At 47.6% G+C, this 27,225-nt stretch overlaps 1 protein-coding gene across 3 annotated transcripts in view; it reads left to right on the top strand.

Annotated features, from left to right (window-relative positions):
- Nucleotides 1-6,130, top strand: part of LOC139268178 (torsin-1A-interacting protein 2-like) — an 87,332-nt gene extending 81,202 nt beyond the window's left edge. For all 3 annotated transcript variants that reach the window (XM_070886232.1, XM_070886231.1, XM_070886230.1), the window contains 2 exons: nucleotides 640-669; nucleotides 3,996-6,130. In XM_070886232.1, coding sequence (XP_070742333.1) covers nucleotides 640-669; nucleotides 3,996-4,774 — 809 coding nt within the window. In that variant the 3' untranslated portion in view covers nucleotides 4,775-6,130. The remainder of the gene's footprint in view (nucleotides 1-639; nucleotides 670-3,995) is intronic.
- Nucleotides 6,131-27,225: the final 21,095 nt, after the last annotated feature.

Here is a 27,225-nt window from a genome sequence, read left to right as displayed (position 1 = left end):
CCACAACTGCCTCGACCCTCTCCTCCAAGGGTGTGAGGATTGAAGCTGGCCAAACCCGTTGCCGCCATTGTCAGACCGATTGCAGAGTCGGCCGACAAGTAAAATAAAATGGCCGCGGCAGTGCACACACCCCTTTAAGAGCGGACGCGCCGCCCAGCCACTGGCAGCTTCCCGCCACTCAAAGCTGTCATTCAATTTTTAGAGGGCTTCCGGGGCGGGGAACGGGCGGTACGCGATGTAATGAGGTCACTACCGCCGAGCGCACAGGAGCGGTCAGGCTCTGCGCCTCAAAGAAATTAAGCGGGCAATGTCCCGATCCGCGTAGAGTCCGCCCCAACTGGGCAGAAACTCATTTCCTTCCAGATACTGCCCGGTAACTGCTCTTAAAAAAAGAGGCAATTTTGGCCCCCACGCCTTTGTAAATTTGGTGGTAGAATCTTCCTAAAAGCAGGAGTCTGGTTCAAAGAGACCTTAAAGATGGCAGCTGAGGAACTGGGAAGGCTGTACTGTTGTGGTTAAGGGTACAGTACACTGTTAGAATAGGCTCGAGGGGGCCATGTGTCCTTTTATTGTTGCAGGGATACTTCATATTTTAATCTTGATATTAGTACTAAAATTGTCATCCCTTCTCTCCTTTAGATTACGGAATCAAACAAGCAACGCACAAAGGTAAACTGAGTCAGATACCGTTGGAGAACAAAATACTAACACTAAAATACACAGCAGTGCATTTTGGTGGCGCTTTATAAAAATAACCAAATGCAAGTCAGCTGCTTTTCATTGCACGAGGCTCATGATTCAGGGACATTCCACACGATCAGGTGGTTGATCGCTGCATAAGTGAGATTTATTTGGAACAGGGCAAATCTGGCTTTCATTCAACACCAGTTGGCATTCTTACTCGGAGTGGCCTCAGAAGAACTGGTATGGAAGTTGATGCACTGGTCCTGCAGGGACGGTTCAGGAACGTTGTTGGACCAGAGCAGAGGAAACATTCATTCTCATGTAACATGGTATCTGTTGTTATCGCTGACCTGGGAGTGCTTGCTGCTGATGCCGGGTACCTGAAATGGGAAAAGTTCTATTTTCCAGCATTAAATTCACACAAATGTAGAATCTCCAGCTGCATTTTTGAAATAAATAACGAGAGTCACTTAAGAGATTGTTAACAAAAATGAGAGTGCATGGATTGGGGGGGGGGGGGGTGGGGGCAACCTCTTGGCTTGTATAGGGAATTGGTTAAGGGGTAGGAGATAGAGGGTTGCATAAATGGGTATGTACGCAAATTGGGAAGTTATGAATAGTGATGTCCCCCCCAGTCATCTATACTGGAGCCTTGGCTTTTCACTATATTTATAAATTACTTGGATGAAGGAATAGAGAGCAGTATATCTAAGTTTGCTGACGATGCTAAGTTAGGTGGCACAGTAAATAGTGTGGATGGGAGCAGAAAGTTGCAACGGGTAGGTCATCTCTGACTAGTGAGTGAGCAAAACTGTGGCAGATAAAGTGGGGTCATCCACTTTGGACCTAAGAAAGATCGATCAGAGTATTTCCTAAATAGCCAGAAGCTGGGAACTGTGGATGAGCAAGGAGGTTTAGGGATCCAAGTACAGAAATCACTAACAGCTAGTGGACAGGTACAACAAGATCATTCAAAAGGCTAATGGAATGTTGGCCTTTATCCCAAGAGGGCTGGAATACAAAGAGGTAGAAGTTATGTTACAGAATCATAGAAATTTACAGCACGGAAGGAAGCCATTTCGGCCCATCGTGTCCGTGCCAGCCGACAAAGAGCTATCGAGCCTAATCCTAATCCCACTTTCCAGCTCTGGGTCCGTAGCCCTGTAGGTTACGGCACTTCAAGTACTTTTTAAATGTGGTGAGGGTTTCTGCCTCTACCACCCTTTCAGGCAGTGAGTTCCAGACACCCTCAACCCTCTGGGTGAAAACATTTCTCCTCAAATCCCCTCTAAACCTCCTTACAATTATTTTAAATCTATGCCCCCGGTTGTTGACCTCTCTGCTAAAGGAAATAGGTCCTTCCTATCCACTCTATCCAGGCTTCTCATCGTTTTATACCCCTCAATAAGGTCTCCCCTCAGCCTCCTCAGTTCCAGAGTAAACAAACCCAGCCGATCCAATCTTTCCTCATTGGTTGAGAATTATGCTCAGACCCTACTTAGAATACTGTGTTCAGTTCTGGGCACCGTACCTCACAAAATATATTTTTGCCTTGGAGCGCAGATTCACCAGAATGATACCGGGGCGAAAAGGATTAAATTATGAGGACAGGTTGCATAGACTAGGCTTATATTCCCTTGAATATAGAAGACTAAGGGGTGATCGAATGGAGGTATTTACGATGATTAAAGGATTTGATAACGTAGAAGAGAGAAACGATTTCCTCGGATGGATAAATCCAGAACAAGGAAGCACAACCTTAAAATTAGAGCTAAGCCAATGAAGTACTTTTGGAATGTAGTCACTGTTGTAATGTGCAAAACGCAGCAGCCAATTTGTGTACAGTAAGCTCCCACAAACAGCAAAGTGACAATGACCAGATAATCTGTTTTTGTTCTGTTGATTTGAGGGATAAATATTGGCCAGGGCATCGGGGATAACTTCAAAATAGTGCCATGGGATCTTTTACGAGAGAGCAGACGGGGCCTTGGTTTAACGTCTCATCCGAAAGACGGCACTGGAGTGTCAGCCTAGATTTATCTGCTCAAGTTCCTGGAGTGGGACGTGAAACCACGACCTTCTGACTCAAAAGGGAGCTCAAAAGGAGGGGAAGAAGTCCCTCGATAGGCTGGTTTCCTCTCCCCCTCCCCCCCGCCCCCCTTGGGCTTTGCTGAAGCAAGTACGGGACTGACTGTTGCAGGCAGTGCAGCTTTCGAGAGAAGCAATGAGGGTAGGACAGGTGGCTAATAGTGAAAGCTGTTGTTTCGTGTTATTGCCAGTGCTGTGGCATCTCCACCATATCATCAACAACAACTTGCATTCATATAGAGCCTTTAACATGGTAAAACATCCCAAGGGGCTTCACAAGAGCAATTATCAAACTAAATTTGACACCGAGCCACGCACGGTGATTTTAGGAGGAGAGGTAAAGAGGAGCGCAGTTTAGCGAGGGAATTCCAGAGTTTGGGGCCGAGGCAGCTGATGGAATGGGCGCCAATGGTGGAGCAATGGAAATTAGGAATGCCCACGAGGCCAGAATATCATAAATGCAGAACCGAAAACCCCATAGTATTGTAGAGCAGACTTGAGTAGAATTAGTTCTGACCATTTGCTTCAAATTGTTATTTGATTTTGCTGAATGCGCATGAGACTGAGAATCTCCATCACTGATCTGCTTAAGTACCTTCTGAACTGCTGTAAGGCCTTGCAATCTATCATCCCAGGAGAAAAAAAATAGGAGTCATTATGCCTGTTGTGTGTCAGCTGTGGCTCAGTGGGTAGCGCACTCGCCTCTGAGTCAGAAAGTTGTGGGTTCAAGTCCCAGTCCAGGGATTTGAGCACATAAAAAAATCTAACCTGACACGCCAGTGCAGTGCTGAGGGAGTGCTGCACTGTCAGAGGTGCCGTCGTTCGGATGAGACGTTAAACCGTCTGCTCTCTCAGGTGGACGTAAAAGATCCCATGGCACTATCTCGAAGAAGAGCAGGGGTGTTATCCCCAGTGTCCTGGCCAATATTTAGCCCTCAATCAACATAACAAAAACAGATAATCTGGTCATTATCACATTGCTGTTTGTGGGAGCTTGCTGTGCATAAATTATTTGTCGCTTTCCTACATTACAACATTGACTACACTTCAAAAATACTTAATTGGCTGTAAAGCGCTTTGAGACATCCGGTGGTCGTGAAAGGCGCTATATAAATCCAAGTCTTTTCTTTCTTAAGTACCTTTTGATCTGCTGTAAGGCCTTGCGATCTATCATCCCAGGAGCAAAAAAAAAGACTAATTGTGCCTATTTCATCTTTCATCAGGGTCCAGGTCGTTCCTCTGGAAGCTTGCAGTTCTCATTGTGGGATTGATTGCAGTTGTGTGCGCCTGCATATTTTACCTTTGGTCACCTGAGGCATCCGTTCACCTAACACCGAAAGAGAGGGAGATGCTTCTCCTGGGCAAGTGGAAAGAGATTCTGTCCAGGTTCCCAAATCAGCGGCAGGAACTGTGGGCGCGAAGCAACGTTATGTTGAAGAAACACGTGGGCGCGGCGAGACACACTCAGCCTGTCATCCTGATGTTGGCCGCCGCTCCGGATGCGGAGGTTACCATGCGTTGCCTGGCGCGGGGGATCGCCGCAGCTTACGCCTCGGCCTTCAATTCCACGGTGGTGGAAATCGACGGGTCCGGCAAGGCGTCGCTGAACAGCGATGAGGTGAAACTGGACCTGGACGACCGGCTGTCGTCCGGCTTCAGCGAGGGGAGCAAGGCGGCCGTCGTTCACCACTTCCAGGACCTGCCGCCTCTGTCCACCCTTCTGTTCTACAAGTACTGCGACCACGAGAACGCGGCCTTCAAGGACGTCTCCCTGCTGATCACGGTCCTGCTGGACGAGGCACCGTCGATGGTGGACGCGCCCCTCCCCGTCGTGGAGGAGACGGTCTACGACTTCCTCAGGAAGACGTTCTGCACCGACAAGCCGGGAGCGCTCAACGACATGAACACGGACAAGCTGAGCGGCCTGTGGAGCCGTATCTCCCATCTGGTGCTGCCGGTCAGGCCGGAGACAGAAATCGAGGCCGGGGGCTGCCCAGTTTGAAGCAAGGCGAACTAAGTCGCGGCTTCACCGAGTTCAGAACCTGGAGCACATCACGACGGTGCGCCGATTCCGCATTATTTGCGAACGGACCGTTGCTCCTCGAGTCACAAACGCTCAGGAGAATCCCATTGATTTATCAACTCGGAGTACTTTTTTAAAAACGTAATGTTTATGAATAATATTGTGTTAAGAATCTGGATCTGATGTTTTGTAGTGGGGAGGGTGGAGGGGAACTCAAAACTTTTTTTAAAGCAAACTCGTATTTTGTAAATTCTGGTATTAAGAGTGTGTACTATTTACATTACTGTGTATTTTTTCTCCACTGGAAATACTGTATGTCTTTTCGAACATCATTTTCACCTCCAACCGTCTTACCCCGCCGAGCCAACTCACGCAGAGAAGCCAGGTGTAAAAGTGACCTATGCAAGGCAGCCTCATTTATGCAGTGCACCCCCTGAAAGTCGGGTGCCAACTCTGGCTGGAGGTTTCATCAATGACCGCCTCCCTCCCAGTTCCCCGCCCACTGCCATTGCTCTCCTAACATGATCATTTTCATGGCACAACACTTTTCCACGCCAACTGGAAAGTGAATAGCCGCTTCATTACCTGACTGGATGATGCTTGACTGTCAGTCACACAACCTTTTCTTTCCCAACTCCAACATTTTTATGACTAATAATGAAAAGTGTTGAAAGAAAATATGTTATTCTTTAATGCCCCTGTGATGTCTCTTCTAGGTTGGTCCGAGCATGCATCCTGGAGATCAATCTTTAATCCCTGGAGACTCCGGGATAATCCTGGAGGATCGGCAACCTTACGCGTAAGGCGCCACTGATCTCCACTTGCTTCTGCGGGGAGGTGTGGAATTCTCACAAAGTGGAGGGGGGGTTGGAAATAAATCATTTGCTTGGCCACTGTCACACACCCAGCAGCGAGCTGAAGAGCAGCATGGGTCAAGGCCAAGAAGCAAGTCAGTCTGCTCAACCCCTCGACTGCAGTGATTCCACAGCCTAGACTGGGGTTCACGAGGAGAACACGGTGGGAGCTTGTACACTGGCAGAAGGCTGGTGTACCTAACCGCTAGTCCCAAACACCATTTCATTAATCCCAGTTCTGTTTTGTGCACTGGACATTGTCAGTGATTCCCGTTCTACAAGGAGCCACATTCATAATTTGACATTTTTCAAGCAGTACAAAGATTCATTTCCACTCCCAAAAACATAACAAATTTGGAATTGTATATATTTCTTATGAATGTATTTTATATATTTGTCTTAATCCCTTTGAGGAAGTACCCAGTTTTTCGTAAAGCTACATTCACTTCTTAAAAATTCATAATAAAAAGTTTGTAGGAAACTTCTGTTGGACATTTTGTTTCTCTTCCCTTTTAAAGTATTATACTTCTTCTTAGGCAGTCCCCTGGAGTCGAGGATGACTTGCTTCCACACTAAAATGAGTTCTAACGTGACTAATGAGTCCAATGTGGGATCTACAGACTCTGTCACAGGTGGGGCAGGTGGTGGTTGAAGGGACGGGTGGGTGGGGTGCTTGATTTGTCGTGCGTTCCTTCCACTCTTTGTACTTGGCTTCCGCGTGGTCCTGACGAAGAGATTCGAAGTGTTCGGCACCTTCTCAGATGAGTCTCCTCCACTTTGAGCGGTCATGGATCAGGAATTCCCAAGAGTCGTTGGGGATGTTACATTTTTTCAAGGAGGATTTGAGGGTGTCCTTGAAGCATTTTCTCTGCACTCCTAGGGCTCACTTGCCGTGACAGGGTTCTAGTATCAGGCACGATACAAGAGGTTAAGTCAAAGCTCTGCCTACTTTTTCTGATGGTGCTGCTGAACATTCAGGATCTCACGCCGCTATTGGAAGAAGAGCAGGCAGCTGTCCTGGTGTCCTAGCCAACATTCCTTCCTCAACTTACTCCACCATTAACTGCTCACTCATCTCATTGTCGGTACGATGCTATCTGTTTCAGGGCGGCTGCTGCGTTAGATGATGTTAGTTGCTAATGAATGCGACAAGGCTCGATCTAAATGCAAGCGTTTCTTCTATTTCATTTAATTCACTCCCCGCTTAACAAATGCATCACCTCTATTCAATGTCTCCATTCAACGACAAAAAAACAGAGATCAAGAACTTATCAAGTAGATGCACGTGTCTTTTTCTTCAACAGGAGTGGAACTTATGGACTATATAGGTGAGGCAACCCTAATAACTCGGCTCTTTAAAATGGAATAACTGAAGTTAAACGTTTCTCTCAAGTGAAGTACATTTTGTATTATTGTTCCCCATTGAATACAGTTTTTATACAACATGCTGAATAACATGGCTCATTATTAAAGGAGCTATAGACCCCTCCCCCATGTTCTCTGTCTTGTAAAAATAAATAAAGTGAATGACTGATCCTTCCAACCACCAAGAATGGCAACCTCTTGGTCAAAGCATAGCATTGTTTCCCACATTACAACAGTGCCTACACTCCAAAGGTACTTCATTGGCTGTAAAGTGCTTTGAGACGTCCGGTGGATGTGAAAGGCGCTATATAAATGCAAATTTTGCTTTCTTATTGGAGGGAGACAATTTTATGTATCCAGCAGTTTTATTCTAGCCAATGCTTACAACTCTCATTTACAGGGCAGATACCATCCTTCAGTGACTGTTGGGTTGCTGAAGCCTGTACCATACTGGCTCCATTGGATTAGTGCAGGGTCCTGGACCCAAGGCCACTAAATAGTAAGGAGGTGACCCGGCACAAGTGTGTGCCAGTCCCCCTGGACAGCAGGCTGAGGATCTATGCTTCCTTCCCTACAAACAAAAATTATATGAAAGTCGTACATCATCCCGGGATATCCTTCTTGCTGCTGTGGGGCTGAGAACATATCTACCGCATCAAGGACCAGGCAGAGTTGAGTGATAACAGAAAATAACCACTGCCTGTTGAGCAATTTTAACTACGTAACCTCTTTGACATTTTAGCATTTTAGTGAATGATTTTTTTAAAAATTAAGCAAAATTAATTCAGTGCGATCACATCACGCAAAGATGTAACTGATTTTAAGCAACATGGAACCTTATTAGTGTTTTCCACTTTGTACTGAAGTTTTAAATAAAACTAAATTTTGATTGCATTCATGAATAGATTGAAAATCTACGTATTGTGGGGGCGAAGTAGGGGGAAGAAAGTGCGTTAGGGCAGAATACAGACAATGGCCAGCACAGGATCATGTGGTTCTACTCAGTGCTGTTGTCCTGTGCAGGTTGTGAGCCTCTGTTAAACATCGGAATTGCAAGATGAAAAAAGACCAAGGTCCACCAAGTTTGCCTTCTAACATCCTGGTTGTTGCATGATACAACTTCAAATGATGCTAATAACATTAGAGTAGGATGACTTTCAGGGCCAAGGATATTGCACCATAAAAATAGCACGTATAAATAAAAAAGCTAGATTGAAAAATATTGAGCTTGAAAAATTCAGATTGAAACAGAAGCTTTTAAAACACAGGCTTTTCATCATAGCAGAGGATAGTGGAAACATAGAAAATAGGTGCAGGAGTAGGCCATTCCGCCCTTCGAGCCTGCACTGCCATTCAATAAGATCATGGCTGATCATTCACCTCAGTACCCCTTTCTCTCCATACCCCTTGATCCCTTTAGCCGTAAGGGCCATAATCTAACTCCCTCTTGAATATATCCAATGAACTGGCATCAACAACTCTCTGTGGTAGGGAATTCCACAGGTTAACAACTCTCTGAGTGAAGAAGTTTCTCCTCATTTCAGTCTAAGGATAAGGGGTAAGCCATTTAGGATTATATTTCCCCTGGTTCTGGACTTCCCCAATATCAGGAATATTCTTCCTGTATCTAACCTGTCCAGTCCTGTCAGAATTTTATATGTTTCTATGAGATCCCCTCTCATCCTTCTAAACTCCAGTGAATACAGGTCCAGTCGATCCAGTCTCTCCTCATATGTCAGTCCTGCCATCCCGGGAATCAGTCTGGTAAACCTTCGCTGCACTCCCTCAATAGCAAGAACGTCCTTCCTCAGATTAGGAGACCAAAACTGAACACAATATTCCAGGTGAGGCCTCACTAAGGCCCTGTACAACTGCAGTAAGACCTCCCAGCTCCTATACTCAAATCCCCTAGCTATGAAGGCCAACACACCATTTGCCTTCTTTATCGCCTGCTGTACCTGCATGCCAACTTTCAATGACTGATGAACCATGACACCCAGGTCTCGTTGTACCTCCCCTTTTCCTAATCTGCCACCATTCAGATAATATTCTGCCTTCATGTTTTTGCCACCAAAGTGGATAACCTCACATTTATCCACATTGTACTGCATCTGCCACGCGTTTGCCCACTCACCTAACCTGTCCAAGTCACCCTGAAGCCTTTTAGCATCCTCCTCACAGCTCACACAGCCACCCAGCTTAGTGTCATCTGCAAACTTGGAGATATTACACTCAATTCCCTCATCCAAATCATTAATGTATATTATAAATAACTGGGGTCCCAGCACTGAGCTCTGCGGCACCCCACTAGTCACTGCCTGCCATTCTGAAAAGGACCCGTTTATCCCGACTCTCTGCTTCCTGTCTGCCAACCAATTCTCTATCCACGTCAGTACATTACCCCCAATACCATGTGCTTTAATTTTGCACACCAATCTCTTGTGTGGGACCTTGTCAAAAGCCTTTTGAAAGTCCAAATACACCACATCCACTGGTTCTCCCTTGTCCACTCTACTAGTTACATCCTCAAAAACTTCTAGAAGATTTGTCAAGCAGGATTTCCCTTTCATAAATCCATGCTGACTTGGACCAATCCTGTCACTGCTTTCCAAATGTGCTGCTATTTCATCTTTAATAATTGATTTCAACATTTTCCCCACTACTGATGTCAGGCCAACTGGTCTATAATTACCCATTTTCTCTCTCCCTCTTTTCTTAAAAAGTGGTGTTACATTAGCTACCCTCCAGTCCATAGGATCCGATCCAGAGTCGATAGACTGTTGGAAAATGATCACCAATGCATCCACTATTTCTAGGGCTACTTCCTTAAGTAATCTGGGATGCAGACTATCAGGTCCCGGGGATTTATCGGCTTTCAATCCCATCAATTTCCCAAACACAATTTCCCGCCTAATAAGGATTTCTTCAGTTCCTCCTTCTCACTAGACTCTCGGTCCCCTAGTATTTCCGCAAGGTTATTTGTGTCTTCCTTCGTGAAGACAGTACCAAAGTTTAACTGGTCCACCATTTCTTTGTTCCCCGTTATAAATTCACCTGACTCTGACTGCAAGGGACTTACGTTTGTTTTCACTAATCTTTTTCTCTTCACATATATGGAAGCTTTTGCAGTCAGTTTTTATGTTCCCAGCAAGCTTCCTCTCATACTCTATTTTACCCCTCCTAATTAAACCCTTTGTCCTCCTCTGCTGTATTACAAAATTCTCCAAGTCCTCAGGTTTGCTGCTTTTTCTGGCCAATTTATATGCCTCTTCCTTGGATTTAACACGATCCTTAATTTCCCTTGTTAGCCACGGTTGAGCCACCTTCCCCGTTTTATTTTTACTCCAGACAGGGATGTACTCCAGAAGGGCAGGAGATTGCTGTAATATAAAAGGCAATAAGAGAATGCATCAAAATGATTACAACAAAGCTATGGCTCAGGAAAAGCAAGGATAGGAAGCAAAGGGATGATGTGAAAAGGCATGGGGTCTCTCATCTCTGGCAATCAGTTCGATTGGATTACACTAGGTATACAGCACAGAAACAGGCCATCGGCCCAACCATTCCATGCCGTTAATTATGTTCCACTCGAGCCTCCTCCCGTCTTTCCTCATCTTACTCAATCAGCATAAACCTCTCTTCCCTTCTCTCCCATATGCTTATCTAGTCTCCCCTTAAATGCATCTATACTATTTGCTTCAACCATTCCCCATGGTAGCGAGTTCCACATTCTCACCACTCTTTGAATAAAGACATTTCTTCTGAATTCCCTTTTTGATTTCTTGGTGACTATCTTATATTGATGGCTTCCAGTTTTGTTCGTTGCAAGTTATCATTATGAAGATGATCATATTTCACTTGCTGTTGAAATCAAGTCCACATGACTGAGTGCCGTATGACTGGGTTTAATATTTAATTGTGTCACCAGGTAGCTGGGAGCTCCTTGTCTCTCCATTTCCGACAGCTAGGGTCACAGAAACTCCGTTGATTTCTAGCACCGTCTCCTCTGCTTGTCAGTTACGAGATGTTTGGGGGACCACCTCCAGTTCTCTCCCTCTCTTTCGTTCTGTGCTCCCTTCTGCAACATGGGAAGGAACAAACCTCTGAGTGAGTGTAATGACGTGTTCAGCTGATAGATGGAGTGCATCTGGTGATGGTGAGTATCCGGGAGAGGCAAGAAATTGCATAAGGATGAGGGTGAGTTGGAGCAGTGGATGAATAAATGGCGATGTGAGGAAATGCACAGACAAAGATGGGTGCACCTTGCAAGGTAAGTGGGTGTGAGGAGTGACGTGATGGAGTCAGCATGAGAAGGCAGAGTGAGGGAGTGTGGTGGTGCGCACAGCAGGGTGTCAGTGAGTGTCCAACTGTACTCGCCTTTCCTGATATTTAGGTACCTAATTTCGGAGAATCGGCAGTAAGGGGGTGCCGCACGCTCGATGACATCACCACATGGGTGACGGCCGAGCACGCAGTGGTACGACTTGACACTGCCCCCACCGCCCAACTAAATTTCCTGTTGTAATATAGCGCCACCTAGTGGACTACTGTAGTAATGCAACCGTTGATGTAAATACAATAAAAGCATCATGTGACAGGTCATATGATGACAAGTTCCTGTAGAGCCATCTTGTGTGCAGTGTGTTTGTGATGTCATAAACAAAATATCACATTTGCGATGTAGGATGCGATTTCTGGATTCCCTAGCTGAAATTTTTGTTGGTGGATGTTCCAGCCAACCAACAGCGAGACTTTGAGAGGTTCTTTGTTTTGCAGAACAGCTAGAAATCCAAGGTAAATTTCGAGCACACTTGGCTGAACTTTCAGAGTCCAGATGGTTGCGCCTATGGAAATAATGGGGCGCTTGGGTGACTTCCATTGCGACCGACAGACTTTCGGAGCGTATTTGGAGCGGCTAGAAATGTTATTCACCGCAAATAGTATCATCGAAGTTCCCGATGTTGAAAACCGTAACCGGGTGGTGTTAAAAAGAAAATGGGCTATTTTCCTGATTGAAGCAGTCTCCAAGGTGTATGAAACCCTGAAAAATGTGCTTATTCCCGTCAAGCCAAAGGACAAGCCACTGATGGAGATTCTAACAGCACTACGGCCCCAAGTTTCGTCCCGTAGCAAAAATGGCGCACCTCCGAGCTGGGCGCCTGTTTTTCGCGCCGAAAACTGCGCTTAAAAAAAAGTCCGATATTCTCGAGCTCCTTGGGGCTCGATGTCTGCTTGGCACGGTCTTTGCAGCAGGAGGCGGAGCCTAACACTCGTGCCGATTTTCTAAGTAGCAGGGGGCGGGTACAATTTAAATTAGCCTTCGTGGTGCCAGCAACCCTGCGCGTGCACGTTGGAGCGTGCGCGCATGCGCAGTCTCACACAAACATTGGCACTCGGCCATTTTTAAAAAGACTGCTGAAAAAGTGAAGATTTGTTTCTTGGACCCCTGCAAAGGCTTGTAATTTAATTTTTTTTTTATATTTCTGTGTGTGAGGGAGTGCTTTTAGCAGTACTGCTGAATAAATCACCTGCTCAAATCAGTGAGGTCGGCTTTTCACTGCTAAACTTGCAGAACCGGTGCTGCATTGGTGCATGCAAATTAAGGACTGTATGTTTGGAGAAATAAGAGTGCCAATTCAACTTTGCAATGGATCAACGTCCACCAAGAACAAAGAATTTCTTGCATGAGGAAGTGGAGATTTTAGTCAACGTAATTGAGCAGAGATGGCAGGAGCTAGATACCAGCAACAGAGGTCGCATAAAAGTGCCACCAAAAGAAATGAAGAAACGCTGGAACCAAGTTGCAGAAGATTTCTGCGCAGTGGTGCATACCAGGAGATCTGGAAGTCAGTGTAAAAAGAAATGGTACGACCTTGGTCAAGTAGTTAGTGTAAGTAATATTTCCCATTTTTAATTTAATCGTAATTGTAACCTGGCTATCTGTATGTCCCACCTTGCAGACTGACACACTCTGTAAAAAGTTATATTTTACTCTTTGCAGAAGAAATTAGCCCACAACAAAAGGGAGGCAACTCGGACAGGAGGAGGCATGCCCAATCTGCATCCACTGACACCCTGAACAAAGAGAAGCTGCTATGATGAGTCGTACATGGAGAAAAGCAATCGGTACAGCACAAGCTGGGCCCGCACGCGAGGAAGAGGGTAAGTCCTGAAAATGCATCGTGGCCCTTTAAATCAACCTGCTGCCTGGCCTGCTATGTGTGAGAGTACTCATGTCACCCACCCGACCCCCTCCCTTGTTGTTAAGCATTTGACTGTTCTGATGTATTTTGCAGAACATGATGATGATGATGATGATGATGATGATGACGACGACGACGACAATGCTGCTGCTGCCAACCCTGAGGATCCTGAGGGTACAGAACAAGAACCAGTACAACCAGCTGCAGACAATCCAGACTGGATGATGGCAGTGATGAGTGAAACGTCTGCAGGGGAGAGCTTCCAATTTAATGTTTATGAGCCCCCATCAAGGGGCATCAGAGTTTCAACCCCTAGCATAGGTCTTGGTTCCACCTTCCATGGTTTCGCTTCCGATGTTGCGGGTCCCAGTGGCGCTGCTGGTATAATGCAGCATTCTACAGTCAGTGCACTACCGTCCCAGCCTGTGCCTCCCTCTCGCATAGGTTCTGGTTCCACCTACTATGGTTTTGATTCCGATGCTTCGGGTCCCAGTGTTGCTGCTGATATCATGGAGCAGTTTACACCCATTCTTCCAACATCCCAGCCCACGGCTCGCATTCGAGTGCTGTCGTCTGGAACACCGAGCGTCCTACCGTTCCAGCCCGAACATCTCCCTCCAGTTCAGCTGTCTGGAACACCGAGCGTCCCACCATCCGTGCCCGTGCCTCCCAGTGTAGGGGTGCCACAAGGCAGGCCCAGGCAGAGGAGAAGGAGATTGGAGACACGCCCTCCTGAGATGCAGCGTGCAACAGATGCGACTCAGGTTGTGGCATTGAGTATGGAGACCAATGAGCTTACCCGATCACTCATCGGTGGCGTCAGTGCAGTAGGTGAAGAGTTGACGGTCCTGACAGGAGAAATAGCAGTAATGACATGGGAACTTAGGGAGGGAATGTCCGAGGGAGTGCAATTGTCGGCACAGGCCATCAGGGAGGGCATGCAAGTGTCGGCACAGGCCGTCAGGGAGGGCCTGCTTGAGGTAGCTGCTGCAATAAGGGAACACAGCCCAACCAATCAAATGACACCCCCATGAGGAAGTGAACATTCACTGAGATATGGATGAGACATGGTTGCAGCCTTTCTTTGCTGCTTTTGTTCTTGTTCTTGATGTCGCTGTAGTAGTGTTTTTCAAATTGTAACTGTTTTGTAAGTTTTGTAACTTTACAACTTATAAGGGATCTTATGGTTTTTAAGTGATCTTATAGTGTAAATGCTCTCACATTTTTTTGTATCTTATTTAATTTTGCACCTAAAAAGTGATCCTGAAGTTTAAGTGTTCTTCAGAGTGTAAGATTTTTCACAATGAAGCTGTTTTGTAAGTTTTGTAACTTTACAACTTATAAGGGATCTTATGGTTTTTAAGTGATCTTATAGTGTAAATGCTCTCACATTCTGTAAAGTATTGAATTTTGCATCTAAAAAGTGATCTTGAAGTGTAAGTGATCTTAGAGTGTAAAATTTTTCACATAGAAAGTGTTTTGTAACTTTACAAGTTTATAAGTGATCTTAAAGTTTTTAAGTGATCTTCAAGAGTGATATTAAAAAGTATAGTTTGATACAACAAATATTTTATTAGTGACGTTAACTTTTCAATAAAATATTTTTTCATTAAAACTGTTTCATGTTCCATTAACACAACACAACGTAGGAACAACTGCAAAGAATAAACATGTCCATATGCAAAAATGGTCGCAGAGCCCTCAGGCATCAGTAGTTGAAGCATTCACGGATGAGCTGCTGGCACAAGTCTCGAGCAATCGTTAAAGGGGCACGATGGACGGCCCTCCTCCAACCTCGTGCTTCGGCATCAGGCACTTGCATGCTTTCCTGATTGTCGTTATCATCCACATCCTGGTCTTCCGTAATACTATCATCATGCACTGGACCCTCACGTCGGTCTTCGGGTTCCACTACCAGCTCCTGCTGCCTCATGATGGCTAAGTTATGAAGCATGCAGCACACAACAGTGAAGTGACCGACAATCTGAGGAGAGTATAGCAACTGTCCTCCAGAATGGTCCAGGCATCGGAATCGCTGTTTCAATATGCCAATGGTCCTCTCAATCATGCTGCGCGTCGCAATGTGTGCCATGTTGTATTGACGGTCAGCTTCTGTCCGTGTTATACGTATGGGCGTCATGAGCCAGGTGGTCAGGCCGTACCCTTTGTCTCTCAGTAGCCAGCTCTGCCCTTCTGGCTGCTGCTCAAACATGTCAGATAGAATGCTGTCGCGCAGGATGAACGCATCGTGGGTGCTGCCAGGGTATCTCGCATCGACTGACATGATGCACTGCTTGTCGTCACACAAGAGCTGCACATTGATAGAGTGGAAATCTTTCCTATTTCGGTACTGCTTAGATTCCTCCACAGGTGCTCACAAGGCTATGTGAGTACAATCAATGCAGCCCTGTACCTTTGGGAAGCCGGCAATCCTGAAGAAACCCACAGCCCTCTCATGGATCGCTTGTGCGGTCATTGGGAAATTGATGAAGTCATTCCTTCGCGCATAAAGTGCAGCCGTGACCTGGTAAACGCAGGCATGTATTGCACGTTGAGTGATGGCGCACACATCTCCAGTTGTAGCCTGAAACGATCCAGAGGCATAGAAAGAAAGTGCAGCTGTTACCTTCACTTCAACAGACAAGGCAGTTGTCCTTCTGCATCTGGGCTGCAAATCTGCTCTCACCATATCACAGATCTCAGTGACAACTTCTCTGCGAAAACGCAGCCTTTTCACACAATCAGCCTCACTCATGTCCAGGTACGAGCGCCTGGTTCGATATTGTCGACATGGGTAAGGTCTCCTGCCCATCAACCTACGGGCTACGACGTTCCTGGTGCGGTGAGCTCGAATCAATTCTCTCCTATGCAGTGAATTGATGGCAAACCATTGCATAATATGTGGGGTTGACAATGCAGCACCCATTCTGCAAATTTAAATATAAAACTGTTGATGTGGCTGCCTCTCCCTGTCCAAATGCCCTCAGTCCCCCTCACAGCTCGAAGACTGCTGCTGTATCTTCGGTTGCCGGCCAGCCACTGACGCCGCTGATATCCTATGGCAGAATGGCCTCACGTCGGTCCACTGCTGATTCTTCGGTTGCCGGCCAGCCACTGACGCCGCTGATATCTCATGGCCGAATGGCCTCGGGTCCGTCCGGTGTTGCTTCTTCGCGGCCAGCCATGAAAAGAATGAAGGCCTGCCTCAAGCACCACAGCTCAGCTCGAAGCTTGCTGCCGCTGCCGTCGAGACACTGACGCCACACCGCTGCCTGTCGCCAACATGAAAGGCCTGCCTGAAGCTATTTCACACAGGTAGGAATATGGTTTATTTAATCTTTTCTTTGCTTATAAATTTTTATTCAGGTTGGATTTATTTGTATAATATTTGTATAAGTATAACTAAGGATTGATTGTAGAATTTAATGACTTCCCTTCCCCCCCCTCTCCCCCCCACCTCGTTCCCTACACCTAATTTGTAACCTACGCCTGATTTTCTAAAGTGTAGACAAGGTTTTTTCGAGCGTACAAAAATCTTCACTTACTCCATTCTAAGTTAGTTTGGAGTAAGTTTTCACTGACGAAACTTTGAAAACAGGCGTAAGTGGCTGGACACGCCTCCTTTTGAAAAAAATTCTGTTCCAAAGTGAAACTGTTCTAACTGACTAGAACTGGAGCAAACTAAATGTTGAGAATTCCACATCATGTCGAAACTTGGGGCCTACAGTTCTGAGCCCCTGGAAATTGCTGAAAGTTATCATTTTGTTAGGTTTGTTCACATTGATCATATATTACCTACAGATATGGAAGGAGTTGAAAGCTGGAATGATTCGATTATTTCTGATGAGTCAGATAGTCCTGTTACAAGTAGAGTACCAGTAGCAAATCCTACATCAGATGTACTAGAAACAAGTCCAAAAGAAATTCAAAATCTAAGTCTGAACCCGAGTCAGTCAAACACTCTGAAGTTCTGGAGAGTTCAAATGTAGATCAAGGGCATCCATTGGAGAAAAACTCTCCTCAGGTTCAGCCTTGAATGAGTCAAAGTTCGACTCCAAGTTTGGAAAGTTCTGTTCGAGAGCAAAGGTATCCTCTTACATAAGAAATAGGAGCAGGAGTAGGCCATTCGGCGCCTCAAGCCTATTCCGCCATTTAATATGATCATGGCTGATCTGATCATGGACTCAGGTCCATTTCACTGCCCGCTCCCCATAACCCCTTATCCTCTTATCAGTTAAGAAACTGTCTATCTCTATCTTAAATTTATTCAATGACCCAGCTTGCATAGCTCTCTGAGGCAATAAATTCCACAGATTTACAACCCAAGAAATTCCTCCTAATCTCAATTTAAATTGGGCAGCCCCTCATTCTAAGATTATGTCCCCTAGTTCTAGTCTCCCCCATCAGTGGAAACATGCTCTCTGCATCCACCTTGTCAAGCCCCCTCATAATCTTATACGTTTCGATAAGATCACCTCTCATTCTTCTGAATTCCAATGAGTAGCGGCCCAATCTACTCAACCTTTCCTCATAAGTCAACCCCCTCATCTCCAGAATCAACCTAGTGAATCTTCTCTGAACTGTCTCCAAAGCAAGTATATCCTTTCTTAACTATGGAAACCAAAACTGTATGCAGTATTCCAGGTGTGGCCTCACCAATACCCTGTATAACTGGAGCAAGACTTCACCGCTTTCATACTCCATCTCCTTTGCAATAAAGGCCAAGATGCCATTGGCCTTCCTGATTACTTGCTGTATCTGCATACTAAACTTTTGTGTTTCATGCACCAGGACCCCCAGGTCCTGCTGTACTGCAGCACTTTGCAATTTTTCTCCATTTAAATAATAACTTGCTCTGTGATTTTTCTTCTGCCAAAGTGCATAACCTCACACTTTCCAACATTATACTGCATCTTCCAAATTTTTGCCCACTCATTTAGCCTGTCTATGTCCTTTTGCAGGTTTTTTGTGTCCTCCTCATTGCTTTTCCTCCCATCTTTGTAACTTGGCTATGTTACACTCGGTCCCTTCATCCAAGTCATTAATATAGATTGTAAATAGTTGGGGTCCCAGCACTGATCCCTGCGGCACCCACTAGTTACTGATTGCCAACCCGAGAGTAAACCATTTATCCCGACTCACTGTTTTCTGTTAGTTAGACAATCCTCTATCCATGCTAATATATTAACCCCAACCCCATGAACTTTTATCTTGTGCAGTAATCTTTTATGTGGCAGCTTGTCAATTGCCTTCTGGAAGTCCCAATACACCACATCCACTGGTTCCCCTTTATCCACCCTGTTCGGTACATCCTCAAAGAATTCCAGCAAATTTGTCAAACGTGACGTCTAATATGTCCTTACCATACAGTATAAATGCACACGAGGCCCATACTTGAGAGAAGGTCACTCTGTGATCGGTAACCTTTATTAGCCAGTGCAGAAGGTGGGTGGAGCTTCCCCTTTTATACCTGAAAATCCAGGTTAGGAGTGTCTCTCACAAGTTCACCACCTAGTGGTCACTGTTCTCATGGTGTACAACTTAGGCAGTTTACACATGGATTACAATGACAGTTGAATACATGACATCACCTCCCCCCCAAAGTCTTATTGGAATCACAGGTTAAGTCTCCCTTGTAGAGCGCCTGAGTTGGGGCTCCGGTTGTTGGACGCTGGCCTGAGTGTCTGCTGTTTGCGGTGCCTCAGGCCTGTCCGGACTGCCCACAGTGACTGGGCTCTCCTCCACTTGGTTCCGGTGTTCGGTCACCTGTGGTGGAGTGAACTCCACATCGTGTTCTTCCTCTGCTTCTTCTATGGGGTTGCTGAACTTCCTTTTAGTTTGATCCACGTGTTTGCGGCAGATTTATCCATTGGTAAGTTTAACTACCAGAATCCTATTCCCCTCTTTGGCAATCACAGTGCCTGCGAACCATTTCGGCCCTGCAGCGTAGTTGAGGACAAAGACAGGGTCATTGACATCAATACATCGCGCCCTCGCATTCCCGTCATGGTAGTCACATTGTGACCGGCGCCTGCTCTCAACAATTTCTTTCATGGTGGGGTGTATAAGGGATAACCTGGTTTTGAGCATCCTTTTCATTAGCAGCTCTGCGAGTGGAACCCCTGTGAGCGAGTGTGGTCGGGATCTATTGCCCAACAGGAGGTGTGATAAGCGGCTTTGTAGGGAACCCCCTTGGATTCTGAGCATCCCTTGTTTGATTATTTGCACTTTGCACTGCTTGTTCCACCTGGCCGTTTGAGGCCGGCTTGAACGGTGCTGTTCTGACATGGTTGATACCATTTCCTGCCATGAAGTCCTGGAATTCAATGCTTGTAAAGCACGGGCCATTGTCGCTGACCAAGACGTCCGGTAGACCACGGGCGGCAAACATTGCCCGTAGACTTTCTACCGTGGCAGAGGATGTGCTTGAATTAGGAATGTCACACTCGATCCATTTGGAGTAGGCGTCAACTACAACTAAAAACATTTTTCCCATGAAAGGACCTGCGTAGTCCACATGGATGCATGACCATGGCTTGGCGAGCCAGGACCAGGGGCTAAGGGGGGCTTCCCTGGGTGCATTGCCCAGCTGGGCACACGTGTTGCACCCGCGAACACAAAGTTCCAGGTCTGTATCTATCCCTGGCCACCAAACATGTGACCTGGCAATTGCCTTCATCATAACAATGCCCGGATGCTCATTGTGGAGTTCTCTGATGAACACCTCACTGCCCATCTCGGGCAATGACTACTCGGTTTCCCCAGAGTAGGTAATCGGTCTGAATCGAGAGTTCATCCTTGCGCCTGTGAAATGGTTTAAATTCCTCAGGGCATGCCCTGTACGTGGCTGCCCAGTCCCCATTCAGGACACATTTCTTGACTAAAGACAGTAGCGGGTCTCTATTTGTCCAGACTTTGATCTGACAGGCTGTCACTGGTGAGCCTTCGCTTTCGGAAGCTTCAACAGCCATGACCATCTCAGCAGCATGCTCGGTTGCCCCCTCGGTGGTGGCTGGTGGGAGCCTGCTGAGTGCATCGGCGCAGTTTTCAGTGCCCGGTCTGTGCCGAATTGTATAGTCATAGGCGGCTAACGTGAGTGCCTACCTCTGTATGCGGGTCGACGCATTTGCATTTATGGCCTTGTTGCCGGCCAAAAGGGACGTTAGGGGTTTGTGATCTGTCTCCAGCTCAAATTTCCTGCCAAACAGGTACTGGTGCATTTTTTTTACTGCATATACACATGCAAGCGTTTCCTTCTCTACCATCCCGTAGCCCCTTTCTGCCTAGGACAGACTTCTGGAGGCATAAGCTACCGGCTGTAATTGACCCTTGGCATTAACATGCTGCAACACACACCTGACCCCATAGGACGACGCATCGCACGAGTTTCTTACATGGGTCATATAGCGTTAACAGATTGTTGGAGCATAACAAATTGCGTGCTCTATCAAAAGCCCTTTCCTGGCTGTCCCCCCAGACCCATTCGCGACCTTTGCGTAGGAGCACGTGTAGCGGCTCTAACAGCGTGCTCAATTTGGGAAGAAAGTTATCAAATAGTTCAGGAGCCCCAGGAATGAACGCAGCCCCGTCGTGTTATGGGGTCTGGGTGCTCTCTGGATCACTTCCGTTTTGGACGCAGTAGGTCTGATCCCGTCTGCTGCTACCCTCATCCCCAGGAATTCTACCTCTGGAACTAGGAAGATGCACTTCGCCTTTTTCAGTCGCAGACCTACCCGGTCCAGTCTGCGTAGCACCTCCTCCAGGTTGTGGAGGTGTTCTTCAGTATCGCAACCCGTGATGAAGTGTCGTCTTGAAAAACCACCGTCCTTGGAATTGACTTGAGGAGACTTTCCATGTTTCGTTGAAAGATCGTGGTGGCCGAGCGAATCCCGAACGTACATCTGTTGTACTCAAATAACCCCTTGTGTGTCGTGATGGTGGTCAGCTTCTTCGACTCACTCGCCAGCTCCTGGGTCATGTAAGCTGAGGTCAGGTCCAATTTTGAAAAAAGTTTGCCAACGGATAGCGTTGCAAAGAGGTCCTACGCTCTCGGTAGCGGGTGCTGGTCTTGGAGTGACACCCGATTAATGGTGGCCTTGTAATCACCACATATCCTGACCGACCCATCCGCCTTGAGCACCGGCATTCTGGTCTCTTCCTCTCCTGAGATGAAAATCTGGGCCATCAAAGCTGCCGTTTCCAGGGTCAAGTCTTTGGTCTCAATCAGTTTCCTGAAAACCCTAGCATGCGCGATGCCCTCAATAAAAAAGTCTCGCAGCATCTCCGCTCTGCATGCATCTGGGAACTTACATAGGCTCGCCAGTCACCGGAGGTCTGCCATGAAGTCTGGAACGGTTTGCCCTTCTCGCCACCGGTGCGTGTAAAACCGGTGGCTCGCCATGTGCATGCTGCTTGCCGGTTTAAAGTGTTCCACGATCAACTTACTGAGCTCTTCAAAAGTCTTGTTCGCTGGCTTCTCTGGCGCTAGAAGGTCCTTCATCAGGGAGTATGTCCTGGATCCACAAACCGTCAGAAGATGAGCCCTGCGTTTGTCGGCCGAATCCTGACCCAGCCATTCCTTCGTGACGAAACTTTGCTGTAGTCTCTCAATAAAATCGTCCCAATCATCACCAACACAGTACCTCTCGTCTGTGCTGCTAGTGGCCATGCTCGCGTGGTTTAAATCCCAGTTTCTTGTTGCCAATGATATGTCTTTACTATACAGTATAAATGCACACGAGGCCCATACCTGAGAGCAAGTCACTCTGTGACCAGTAACCTTTATTCCGGCACTGAAGTGACGAAGGTGGGTGGAGCTTCTCCTTTTATACTTGAAAGTCCAGGTTAGGAGTGTCTCCCACAAGTTCACCACCTAGTGGTCAGTGTTCTCACGGTGTACAACTTAGGTCAGTTTATACATGGATTACAGTAACAGTTGAATACATGACACTTAGACGCTTTGATATTGACATCACCGCCCTAAGCGAGACACGGCGGGCAGGGGAAGTCCAGCTCAAGGAACAAGGTGGAGGTTACACCTTCTTCTGGAAAGGGAAACCAGAGGCAGAACGCCGCCTCCACGGAGTCGGCTTCGCCACCAAAAACGAGCTGATCGACTGCCTCAAAGATTCCCCCTGTGGGGCTAACGAACACCTTATGACGCTTCGACTCACCCTATTCCGGAACCAGTGCGCCAGTCATCAGTGCTTACGCCTCAACACTCGATGCAACAGATGAGGTCAAATAGGGATTTTACTCCAACCTCGAAAAATTCCTGACCTGCGTCCCCGCGGGCGGCAAACTGATCCTCCTCGGCGACTTCAACGCCATGGTCGGCAAGGGCACAGACCTTTGGGGAAGCATGATTGGCAGAGAGGGGGTAGGGAAAGCCAACTCCAGTGGTACCGTACTCCTGACAAAATGTGTAGAGCATGAACTTCTCATCAGCAACACCTTGTCCGACAGAGGGACAAATACAAGGCATCGTGGCAACACCCTCGCTCCAAACACTGGCACCTGCTTGACTATGTCATCGTCTGAGCCAGGGATCGCAAGGATGTGCGCATCACCCGTGCCATGACAGGAGCTGATAACTGCTGGACGGACCACTGCCTAATCCGATCCATCATTGACATCAACATAGCCCCAAAGCGAAGGGGGCAGCAGAAGCAGTGTCGCAAAAAAATAAATGCCAGGGCACTTAAGGACCCAGCTAAGAGAGCCCTTTACAGTCAGCGCTTCAGAGCTAACCTGGCGTGCCTTGATGACCACCGTACTCGGTCTGTCCTCCAGGCCTCCATAACCAGTGCCTGCAAAGAGACGCTCGGTCACTCAACCAGGAAACACCAGGACTGGTTTGATGAGAATGATCAGGAGATTCAAGAGCTAATAGATTGCAAGCACAGGGCATTTCTAAGCCTTAAAGAGCAACCCAACTCGGGAGCAGCAAAGCAGCATTACAGACGGCTAAAGGCTAAGGTCCAACAAAAAACTGGGACCTAAAGAACAGATGGTGGATGGAGAAAGCACAGGAGATACAGCAGCTGGCCGACAGCCTTGATGTGCGAGGATTCTTCATCGCAGTCAAGGCCACCTACGGTCCAAACACCCAAGGTCCCACCCTGCTGCGGGCCAAGAACGTGGAAACACTCATCAAGGACACTGAGGCAGTCAGGGTCCGCTAGAAGGAGCACCTCAACGATCTCCTCAATCAAGACTCTGCCTTTGACTCGAGTGTTCTCAACTCCATTCCGCAGCATGCTACCCGCCACCACCTCAGTGAGACCCCAACACTCCTCGAAGTAGAAAAAGCCATAAGACAGCTAAAAAACAAGGCTACGGGAGCGGATGGAATCCCTGCTGAGGCACTAAGTATGGCGGAGAGGCACTGCTGGCGCGAATACACGACCTCATCTTTCTCATCTGGAGGGAGGAGAGCATGCCGGGAGATCTTAGAGATGCAGTGATCGTGACCACCTTTAAAAAAGGGGACAAGTCCGACTGCGGCAACTACAGAGGAATCTCCCTTCTATCAATCATTGGGAAAGTCGTCACTAGATTCCTCCTCAACCGTCTTCTCCCCATGGCCGAGGAGCTCCTCCCAGAGTCGCAGAGCAGATTTCGTCCCCTCCGGGACACAAGGGACATGATTTTTGCAGCGCCATTATACATGGTCTTCTTTGACCTTACAAAGGCCTTTGACACTGTCAACCACGAGGGTCTATGGAGCGTCCTCCTCCGTTTCGGATGCCCCCAAAAGTACGTCACCATCCTCCGCCTGCTCCACGACGACATGCAGGCCGTGATCCTGACCAACGGATCCATCACAGACCCAATCCACATCCGGACCGGGGTCAAGCAGGGCTGCATCATCACCCCAACCCTCTTCTCAATCTTCCTCGCTGCAATGCTCCACCTCACAGTTGACAAACTCCCCGCTGGAGTAGAACTGAACTACAGAACCAGTGGGAAGCTGTTCAACCTTCGTCATCTCCAGGCCAGGTCCAAGACCACTCCAACCTCTGTCGTTGAGCTACAGTACGTGGACGACGCCTGCGTCTGTGCACACACAGAGGCTGAACTCCAGGACATAGTCAATTTATTTACCAAGGCGTATGAAAGCATGGGCCTTACACTAAACATCATTAAGACAAAGGTCCTCCACCAGCCTGTCCTCGCCGCACAGCACTGACCCCCAGACATCAAGATCCATGGCATGGCCCTGGATAAAGTGGACCACTTCCCTTATCTCAGGAGCCTCCTATCAACAAGAGCAGGCATTGACGATGAGATCCAACACCGCCTCCAATGCACCAGTGCAGCCTTCGGCTGCCTGAGGAAAAGAGTGTTTGAAGATCAGGCCCTCAAAACTATCACCAAGCTCATGGTCTACAGGGCCGTAGTAATACCCACCCTCCTGTATGGCTCAGAGACATGGACCATATACAGTAGACACCTCAAGTCGCTGGAGAAATACCACCAATGATGTTTCCACAAGATCCTACAATTCCTCTGGGAGGACAGACGCACCAACATTAGCGTCGTCGTCCAGGCCAACATCCGCAGCATTGAAGCACTGATCACACTTGATCAGCTCCGCTGGGCAGGCCACATAGTTCGCATGCCAGACACGAGACTCCCAAAGCAAGTGCTCTACTCGGAACTCATCCACGACAAACGAGCCAAAGGTGGGCAGCGGAAACATTACAAGGACACCCTCAAAGTCTCCCTGATAAAGTGCAACATCGCCACTGACACCTGGGAGTCCCTGGCCAAAGACCGCCCTAAGTGAAGGAAGTGCATCCGGGAGGGCGCTGAGCACCTTGAGTATCGTCGCCGGGAGCATGCAGAAATCAAGCGCAGGCAGCGGAAGGAGCGTGCGGCAAACCAGCCTACCCTTCCCACCTGTGACAGAGAACTGTGGTTCTCGTATTGGACTGTACAGCCACCTAAGAACTCATGTTAAGAGTGGAACAAGTTTTCTTCGATTCCGAGGGACTGCCGATGATGATGATGAGACTACACCCACCAGTGACTTTTTCCCATTATTCCTTATCTCCACCCAAACTGTTTCAACAGCCTGACCATTTGAGCCAATAACGTTTCTCACTATTGCAGTGATTCCATCCTTTATCAACAGAGATACCCCACCTCCTTTTCCTTTCTGTCTGTCCTTCCGAATTGTCAAGTACCCCTGAATGTTTAGTTTCCAGTCTTGGTTGTTATGCTCATAATAAAGGATGAAACAGTACTGTAAGCAATGAATAAGTGTGACCTTAGCTCCATTAATTAGACTCCAGAGTGTAGGCACTGCATGGGCGGCCTGCTTATATACAGTGCTCCCAAGGGATGCTGGGATCCTTGGGACTCCAACAGGTAGGCCCTCTGGTGGTGTGATACAGGTTGCCAAGGGTTAAATACATAACATCACTCCCTTGTAAAGCCAATAGTACTCTTATTTACAGGGTGAGATAATCTGGGGATTTTCGCTCCCTTGTCGATCGTCTCGGTACAAATGCAGGTGTGGGTGAGTTGGTTGGTTCTTCACTGGGCTGCTGGGCAGCCGGCCTTGCCGGGCTGCTGGGGATGGTGAGTTCGGCTTCGTGGTCAACCATGATGTCGGTTGCCACTTGTGTGTCTGTTGGAGGGTCGAAGTTGGTGGTGTCCTCTTCGGGTTGTTCGTAGCTGTTAGTGAACCGCAATTTGATTTGGTCCAAATGCTTTCTGCACGTTAGTCCATTGGCCAATTTGACCTGAAACATCCTACTCCTTTCTTTGGATATGACCGTGCCAGCGAGCCATTTGGGACCATGTCCATAATTGAGTACAAACACAGGATCATTGACCTCAATATCACGTGACAAATTTGCGCGATCATGGTACATACTTTGTTGATGCCGCCTGCCCTCGACGTGATCATGGAGATCAGGGTGGACAAGAGAGAGCCTTGTTTTGAGCGCCCTTTTCATGAGCAGCTCGGCTGGGGGAACCGCAGTGAGCGAGTGGGATCTGTTGCAGTAACTGAGTAGAACTCGGGACAGTCGGGTCTGCAGGGAGCCTTCCGACTCGCATTTCAAGCTTTGCTTGATGGTCTGAACTGCCCTTTCTGCCTGGCCGTTGGATGCGGGCTTGAACGGGGCAGATGTGACGTGCTTGAACCCATTGCGGGACATGAATTACTTGAATTCAGCACTGGTGAAACACGGCCTTTTGTCGCTGACTAGGATATCAGGCAGACTGTGTGTGGCAAACATGGCTCATAGGCTTTTGATGGTGGTGGTGGACGTGCTTACAGACATTATTACACATTCAATCCATTTTGAATAAGCATCCACGACAACCAAGAACATTTTGCCTAGAAATGGGCCCGCATAGTCAATGTGGATCTTAGACCATGGTTTGGAGGGCCACGACCACAACTTAGCGGTGCCTCTCTGGGTGCATTGCTCAATTGCACTGACGCACAAATGACTCTAAATCTGAGTTGATGCCGGGCCACCACACATGGGATCTGGCTATGGCTTTCATCATTACTATGCCTGGGTGGGTGCTGTGTAGGTCGCGTAAGAACATTTCTATGCCTTTCTTGGGCAAGACCACGCAATTACCCCACAAAAGACAGTCCGCCTGCAAGGACATTTCATCTTTGCGCCTGTGGAACGGCTTAATCGCCTCCTGGATCTCCGCTGGGACATTGGACCAGCTCCCATGGAGGACGCAGTTTTTTACCAGGGACAGTAAAGGATCCTGGTTGGGCCAGGTCCTGATCTGGCGGGCCGTAACGGGTGACTTTTCGTTTTCGAATGCATCCATCACCATGAGCAAGTCTGCAGGCTGTGCCATTTCCACCCCGGTAGTGGGCAATGGTAGCCGACTGAGAGCATCAGCGCAGTTCTCTGTGCCCGGTCTGCGGCGGATTACATAGTTGTATGCCGACAGCATGAGCGCCCATCTTTGGATGCGGGTGGGGGCATTGGTATTAATCCCTTTGCTCTCTGAGAATAGCGAC

The sequence above is a fragment of the Pristiophorus japonicus genome, chromosome 8 (genome assembly GCF_044704955.1).
Source record: "Pristiophorus japonicus isolate sPriJap1 chromosome 8, sPriJap1.hap1, whole genome shotgun sequence".
NCBI classification, from domain to species: domain Eukaryota; kingdom Metazoa; phylum Chordata; class Chondrichthyes; family Pristiophoridae; genus Pristiophorus; species Pristiophorus japonicus.
Note: the sequence above shows the minus strand (reverse complement) of the source record. Positions and strands in the feature narration are given on the sequence as shown.